At 36.1% G+C, this 8,686-nt stretch overlaps 1 protein-coding gene across 1 annotated transcript; it reads left to right on the plus strand.

Annotated features, from left to right (window-relative positions):
* The first annotated feature begins 1,162 nt into the window (after positions 1–1,162).
* LOC128167693 (uncharacterized) lies at positions 1,163–2,763 on the plus strand. The gene is made up of 3 exons (XM_052833558.1): positions 1,163–1,795; positions 1,903–2,079; positions 2,248–2,763. Exons 1-3 carry the CDS (start codon positions 1,349–1,351, stop codon positions 2,761–2,763), a joined length of 1,140 nt encoding a protein of 379 aa, XP_052689518.1. The 5' UTR covers positions 1,163–1,348.
* The last annotated feature ends 5,923 nt before the right edge of the window (positions 2,764–8,686 follow it).

The raw sequence follows: 8,686 nt of genomic DNA on the forward strand, positions 1-8,686 counted from the left end.
ACGAACAATAAGCTTACCTGCGAGTATTCAGCGTCTACACTGCGACTCACTGCTGACTCACGGCATCTCGTATTCATACTCTTTGATCACGTGATCTGAGATACTCGGAACAATCAAAGAATCGGGCGTTAGCGACTTCAGAGTGTCTCTCGGTACTCATCATCCATTTTCATTTACCATTTATGTTACAATATACTAAAACACTCTCATTCTCTACATTCACTCATTAAATTTATCTTTAGTTAAATAACATTTAAATTACACATATTTGATTAAAATAACTCACCAAGTATAACAGCAATATGAACTAAGATAATAGTCGGGTTGACAAGCTTTGAAGCTTAATAATTCAACAGTCTGTCTTGGGTGGCGTCGTGATATTAAATCAAAGTTCGTGCTAAAAATTCGATAATGCAAACGGACATGCGCACTCACTCACTTAAACCCAAAAAAACTAGTCTAACACACCCATTCATTCATTGATCCACCCGCCAAACGTAACCACGTACTACTATCATACTATAAATGATGGTATGAATGAATGAAGCGTTGTGAATGTAAACAAATGAACAATGGGAAATGAAAACATGAAATGTTGAAATAAGTGAACGTAAACAAATGAACAATGGGAAATGAAAACATGAAATGTTGAAATAAGTGAACGCAAATATGAATACTAATTAACTAAAATAATTAATCCTGTGACATATAAAAAATATTCTTAAAAAACATATATTCTTTTAAAGAAATATATAGATATCACACAAAACAGCAATTATACGCGAAAAGTTTATTATGAATAAAATAGTTATTACATATTTAAAGGGATAATATGTAAATTAAAAAATATTCATTTATAAAGTTTCATTTTTAACCCCCCCCCCCCGTTGAAACATATAAATATAAAGAATAAATATGTATAAACTGATAATTTTTAATCAAATAAACTCAAGTTATAATATTGATTCCTTATTTTGTGCTTCTTTGCTGTTGAATTTTGAACCGGTTTCATGATCAAAATTCCACGATGCGGGTCAATTTTCAACGGATTAGGGTCTTTATTCAACACCTTTCGTCTCATTATTCAACGTGGAAAAATGACCCCCGGGTCAATTTCCAACCCGGGTCAAAATTCTTCGTTACAGGGGCACTGTTGTCAGTGTTGAAAACAAATAATAAAAATAACTAGAGCAAAGCTCGTTGAAAAGCAACGAGTGGGTCTTCTGTTAATGTCGAAAGTAAAGCTAGGAGCGTTTTCTCGTCGTGCTCGTCCCCGGGATACAAAACTCGAGATGCGCACGCAGAGTTAGACGGGAATGACTTTCCTTGACTACTGAGACTCTCCAAAATGGAGGAAGTTATCAAAGCACAGTTGAACGAAGACTTATTTATTGAGGATGAAACAGACATTTTTATTTTCATTGCGATGGAGCAGACATGGATCATGCAAATTATCTTAAACCTAGAGCGGCGTCGTTATAATCCAAGACTCGAAGGCTTTTCAGAAAACATTGTGCCACAGTTTGATAGCAAGCAATTTCTCAGACATTTCAGAGTGAGCCCAGAAATTTTTTATTTGATCATGAACTCGATTGTACATTCTCTCACAGATGATAATGCATGGCCCGGTGGTGTAGAGCCTATCCTGCCCGAGAAAAAACTTTTGGTATTTCTGTGGTATATGGCAAATCAGGAAACGTTACGAGAAGTTAGCAATACATTTGCAATCGGCACAACGACAGTTCATGAAATTATAATGGCTGTGTCAGAAACAGTAAACGAATACTTGGTTAACGTAAGTTAATATTCGTGGTTAAGAATTTAAAAAAAAAATAATTTTCAACCCTAATACTTATAATTGGTGAGTAAAGGTTTTCATTCATGCATGTTGTAAAATTCTAGGTGATAAACTGGCCAGATGCAAACACACAACAAGCCATATCAAGACAATTTCAACTCCAGTCTGGATTACCTGGTATTATTGGCTGTTTAGATGGAACCCATATTCGGTTATCTTCAGCTCCTGGTGGTGACAAAGATTATTTTAACCGAAAAAACTTCCCTTCAATCCAGCTACAGGTACTGATACATGTAAAGCATATTTTTACTGTGTGTTTACATGATGTAAACTATTTTATCATCAATAAACCAGGTAACTTTAAACTGTACGAAACTCTTACTTTACTGATTACATATAAATGTAGAATGAAGACCTTAAAAATTGTTTTTTTTCTCTAAAATATACAGGTTGTTGCAGACTGTGACATGTTGATAAGAGATGCTTACACAGGTTGGCCTGGGTGCACACACGATGCACGTGTTCTCAGAAATTCCTCTTTGTTTGACATAGCCGAAAATGGACAATGTGTTATGCATGGAAAATTTATTATTGCAGACAGTGCCTATCCATTGAGGAATTGGTTGATGACACCTTTCCGAGATAATGGAAGACTTAATGCACAGCAACGAAGATTTAATCAAAGGCTGTCTGTGGCAAGACAAATTGTTGAACGGGTGTATGGACACTTAAAAGGAAGGTTTCGAAGGCTTCGAGAAATATCTGTTCGAAAGCTGTCTCGTATAGTTTCACTGATTATTTCAGGATGCATTTTGCACAATTTATGTGTTTTGCATCATGATGACGTCGAAGCGTTTATAGACAATGATGACGATAGACATCCTAATGCCTACCCTAACATTTTTGTTGATGGAAGGGATGGATCATTATTCAGACAGCAGTTAATGAATACAATGCCATTGTAAATACTTTATTTGAAACAGTTTTTGAAATGATTATGGTTTTCTAGCGTATGTTGCACACAAAAATTATATTAAAGATATTAAAAGATTTCAGAAGTGTTGTCAATCTTTTATTCACTTTTTGTGAAAGAACAAATAAAACAAAACAGAAAAATGTCAACAATACAATGTATATTTAAACAAAAACAAAAGAGGCCCAGGACACAATTTGAATTAGGACAAGTCTTTCTAACATGTTTGACTTGTTGAACCTATTTAAATGTATTTTCATTTGAGAAATCAGTTAAGTGCTTATGTCCATAACATCAGTATTTTGAAAAATTGTCATATCTGAATTACAATAGTAATCACTACCACTGGAAGAATAAATGAATGGTTTGATGTTCATCAAAATTTTAGTACAGTTCAATTTGCACAAAACCATGAAGTGTTTACTTCAAGTAAAACCTAAAATTGTGTACATTGTGGAGTTAATTATTTGTCCAAAGACTTTTCCAACATTTCGAGCATTCGATCAATGCATCGCATTTTGTCTTCATGTTGTGTTTTCATGGAGTTCATAAGTTCCCTGTTTTGTTCCTGGATATTCTCAATTAATTTGGTGCTTTCGGATATCTTGCGTTTTGTTGATTTTAATTTCGTAGTTTTAGCACGAGTTGTGGATTTGGAACCTGTGTCACTTGATGTAGACTGCTTATCTTCTTCTTCTTCAGGAGCAGCTGATACATCTTCATCCTTGTCCAATTCTGTATTGATTTTAAGTTTATCCCTGGAGCGTCCTGTGTCAAAGGACACAGCTACCTTTGTGGAGGCCTTATTGCCATACACCTCACTGAACTGCTCTAAATACTTCCAGGAATATTTTTTATTGCCGGTTTTGTTATTTTCATCATTTATTTCTTTGTATTTTTTTTTCAATGCCTTCCATTTATTGATCAGTTGTGTTTTGGAAACATGTATGCCATTTTTTTTCATTTCATTTGCTATTTCTCCCCAAAGAACATCATGAGATTTTGTGCCTGAAAATTTGTCCTCCCTCTGAAGCCTTAAATCAATTAAAAATCGTTCTTCACTTTCCTTCCAAACATGCATTGTGTTCTGTAAGTAAAGTAAGTTTTTCAGTGAGTAGAATATGAAACTCATGAAGTGTTAATTTGATATCATTAGATACTCTGATTTCAGAATAGAGTATGATTGTGACAAAAATGAGGAAAAGCACTTTGTACTCGCGCAAGTAGACATTAATAAAAAGTCAAGATTTTTGTCCGGTATGAGTTTCTCGGAATGATTTTCTACAAAATTCCAATCTACCTGCGAGTCAGAACTGGAGGGTGTAGAATGGCCAGATGATGCAGATTCTGATGACGCTGAGCAAGAAGGGATGGTCTCAAATACACGCGAAGTTGATGCTCCAGAAGAAGTTGATGTATCTAGGGAAGTGGAATTCTTGTGACTAGTTGAAAGTGCCTCCCTAATGGCCCTCTTTGTCTCCGGATCTGTTTAATATGAAAATGATGTTATTGATATGAAATAAAAATTATTTAAACAAAATCCAAATCAAAATATTGTTTGTTTGCCACTGACTCGAGAACTTTAGCCTTGGTAAAATGTTTTATTGATCTTTTATATTGATTTTTTAAATCATCCTATGTCTATTAGTCATAATGACTTAATGTTGCTATAATTATATATTTATGGAATGAAATTAAAATTGTATACATACCACCATCTTCTGAAAGAAAAACGGTAGCCAGACTCTCATCAAGCAGACAGTATTGCCCATCTATCTCAATTTGTACCCTGAAAATGGATAAAAGATTTTGTACCCTGAAAATGGATATAAAAATTACAATGTCAGGCATGTAGCAACAAGGGGGGGGGGGGGGGTTGTCCACTCCCACTTTTTTGTCGCAGCAAAGATTTTTAGGAAGGTGGGATTTTTTTTTGTTTGGTTTTTTTTTGCTTGTCAAGATTTTTTGGATGGATCTAACCCCCCCCCCCCCCCCATTTCAAAAACGATGCTACGTGCTACCTGCCGGCATGTACATGTACGAGTACTTCTAAATCGGTAATAGAACTGACATGTTGTTTTTTTTCATGCATTTTATACAAGAAAATGTTTTCAACATATTCATTAACATTTTTTATTTTTTTATGCGATATCCCTATTCATTATAACTAAATATAAGGTCACGAGACGAACTTACGTTGCCGATCATTCTTGAATACATTATAAAATAGTAAAAATATTTTTTTAAGTTCTATATAACGATTAAAAACCTTTCAAAATCCTTTTGCCATTTTGAAATAAAAGAAACAAAGATACACTCACATGTTGTTATTACCGCGTGACGCCATCTTTACTCTATCAAACCCTGCATCGTGTGAGAGTTAAACTCGATTTAATTCTTTTTATTTAATTTAACTAAATTTTATGTACTAGTTCAGTACATATACAGTACATGTTTCATGTTTTAGGCCAGAGAATATTTGGATGGGATATTTTTATTTCTCTATTTATAGCTCGTTCACAGAGCTAAATGAATTACATGTATAATCGGGGAAAATGTGACCAAGATAATTACAAATTCTTGAATGTTTGGGACTGTTTATTAAAGCTTAAAATGAATAAGCAGATGGACAAATCAGATTGAAAAAGAATTTTTCACAGGTAAATTGAACCTATGTAAAGAATAACAGGACTCGAGCCTGTTTACATGAGAAATACTTATGAGACCTTATCTTGCTTATAACTCTACAACTGATTCTCAAATGTCATTTGATCATTAGAAATGCATTCTTACAGCATTGTGAATGATAAAATTATAAAAATAGAATTTGACCAAATCGTGACCATGCCCCTTAAACACATTATAATTATTCTGTACTTAGTTAAGAAAAACAATTTAAAAAATCTAACAAAATGTAATCCACGAAAAATTTTGAACTGCGAACTAATGAGCTTTTTTTTTTTTAGAATCATTAACATGAAACGAAATTATCTTTAACAACTGTAAATACAACAAAATAACCAGAAATAAAACGCAAACATACCCATTGAAATGTTTATAAATTTTTTTTGTATGTGAAAACTGTTATCGAGATTAATCTACCATGTAAACATGGTAAAACACAAACTGAAAGTAGAAAATTCGAACGGTTTCTCTTATGAATTGAGTTTTAATGTATGTTTATGCTTTTAAATTTGTTTCACGAATATATTCATAAACATTTGATATCTAATAAAGGCAAAATCCATTAAGAATAATCAATTAAGTTTCAGAAATCAAACTTACTAACTCTTTCTACGATCACGACATCCGAGTGTATACCGATCTCGATGTTAAATTAAGCCAACGTTTTATAAATTCTATTGGGTTTTTTTGCGTTTCCTTTTTAAAGATATTTATTTTTTAACAATCTGATATGGCTATATCTAGTACAGAAGTACATCAAATGTATTGGTGTCGAACTATGGAAGGGTCGAATTGCATGGCTACCGTTTTCTAATTCTATTTTTAGAGCGACCATATTCACTAGCGACAGTATTCCCTGGTACACCGGGCTCAAACTCTCGCTGTTTATGTCGCACTCTCGCGACCCGAGTCGAAACTAGAGTTCGACGAGAAAACGCTCTTGAAGTACTTCTAAGAAGCAGAGTTCTTAAACCAATAAACATAAGTAACTGTTAGGATGTGTACTTCTTCATGGACATTGTAGTACTTCAGTACTGGTTGACGACTCACAAGGCGTTTTACGCTCTGAAACGCTTCTTCCTGTTGTGACTGCCACGACCAAAGGGCTCCCTTGTCTGTGAGACGTCGCAGAGGTTCACAGGTCTCTGATAAATGAGGCATGAATCTGGACAAATAAGTTGCTAGTCCAATAAACCTCTGTACTGCTTTTACATTCTCAGGTCTTCTCATATCTGTAATGGCTGTTACTTTGTCCGGATCAGGACGGATGCCATCTGCGGTAAGTATGTTGCCCATATACTTTACTTCAGTCTGGCGAAGCTTGAATTTGTCTTTGTTTAGCTTTAGTCCCACCTCGCGAGCTCTCTGTAGGACGGCTGTCAACTTGCGGTCATGGTCCTGAATCGCTGATTCCATGGTCTGTCCACAACCGTAAACAATGATATCATCCATGACACATTCTGCTCCTGTTAATCCTTCTAAGACTTCATGTTGTCTGCGCTGGAATTCTTCAGGCGCTGAAGAGATTCCGAAGGGTAAGCGTAACCATCTAAATCGTCCAAAGGGAGTCCAGAATGTAGTCAAATAGCTGCTATGTTCATCTAACTTGATGTGCCAAAATCCTTCTCTTGCATCAAGAACTGAGAATACTTTGGCATTGGCGAGATTTGGTAAAATGTCTTCAAGAGTAGGCATGATGTAGTGTGATCGCTTGATCGCTTTATTCAAGTCTCTTGGGTCAATGCATATGCGTAGCTTTCCTGGTTTCTTCACAATCAGCATGCTGCTTATCCAGTCTGTTGGAGTTGTGACTTTCTTGATCACACCTCTGTTTTCAAGATCCTTCAACTTTGTGTGTATTTCTTGCTTCATGGCTTGATGAACTTTTCTCGGTTGGTGCTGAACTGGTTTGACAGATGGATCAGTTTCAATCTTGTACTCTCCAGGGAAAGATCCTAGTCCCTCGAATACATCTTTGTAGTCATTTAACAGCTGACTGCGTGTGAGTGGCTCATAACTGTCTTTGCAATTGGTAGGTATGTCAACACTGTTCACAGTATTCACAGTTAACAGTCCTAGGAGTTCACATGCTTCAGCCGAAAGTAATGCAGTCTGATCTGTATCAACTATGTAAAAGTTCAGACATTCGGTATTGTTTTGTACTGAGCAGGTGATGTCAACAGTTCCTAGGGGTTCGAGCTTTGACTTTCCACCATATAGACGTAGAGCTTTGGCTGTTGGTTTCAATAGCGGACAACCATTCTGAGTAAGAATGCAGTACTGCCGAAATCCAAGGATGTTGCATGTTGATCCCGAGTCTAGTTGACAGATCACATCTTGACGAGTTGCATCATCAATTGCCATGTTGACTTTTGCGAACCACTGCTTTCCATGTGTCGTCTTCACAGTATAACACGCTTCGCAATCACTACTGTCACAACTGTCATCAGTTTCATCATCGAGCTGAAGAACAGTTGAGTTAGAACTCAGACACACTGATGCAAAGTGATTTTTCTTGTTGCACTTGCCGCAAACCTGTTTGTATGCCGGACACTTCTCTCTTCCTCGCTCATGTTTTCCACCACAGTATTTGCATCTGAAATCTGCCTTCTTTGGATATTTTGGTGGCTGTGCTGTAAACTTTTTCTGTTTGTGCTTTACATCTTTTATGTGCTTCTTATGTCCTCCTCTAGCTGCGTAATTGACTTGGGCTTGGTTGCTGTGTGTTTCACCTTGTCCCTGCAGTTTCTTGAGCTGACTTGCAGTTCTCTCGCTGGTTCTACACATGTCTACGGCACTGTTGAGGGTGAGCTTAGATTCTCTAAGTAATCTTCCACGGACGCTTTGATCATTTGTTCCCAATACTATCCTGTCACGGATCATCTGGTCTGCAATGTCACCAAATTCACACGTCTTAGCGAGTTCTCGTAAGCGGCACAAGTAGTCGTCAAAGGATTCGTTGGATAACTGGTCTGCAGTATTGAATATATAGCGTTCATAAATGACATTTGTCTTGGGCATGAAATGTCCATCTAATGCTTCTAAGATTTTGTCAATATCCTCTCTATCCTGAATACTTAGAGGTAAGTTTTCATATATTTGGAAACAGTCTTTACCCATCACTGTCAGTAAGGTTGCTAGGCGGACAGGCATTTCCTTCTTAACGAGGCCTGTAGCAATTTGATAGTTAGACCACTGAGATTTAAAAAATTTCCAATTGCCTCTCATGT

This window comes from Crassostrea angulata, chromosome 10 (genome assembly GCF_025612915.1).
Source record: "Crassostrea angulata isolate pt1a10 chromosome 10, ASM2561291v2, whole genome shotgun sequence".
Taxonomy (NCBI): Eukaryota; Metazoa; Mollusca; class Bivalvia; order Ostreida; family Ostreidae; genus Magallana; species Magallana angulata.

Excerpts from the sequence above, each read along its gene's own strand:
- LOC128167693 (XM_052833558.1), top strand. The coding sequence starts at position 1,349 with ATGGAGGAAGTTATCAAAGCACAGTTGAACGAAGACTTATTTATTGAG. Across the intron at positions 1,796-1,902 it reads TAAACGAATACTTGGTTAAC|GTGATAAACTGGCCAGATGC; the intron begins GTAAGTTAATAT and ends GTAAAATTCTAG. Across the intron at positions 2,080-2,247 it reads TCCCTTCAATCCAGCTACAG|GTTGTTGCAGACTGTGACAT; the intron begins GTACTGATACAT and ends TAAAATATACAG.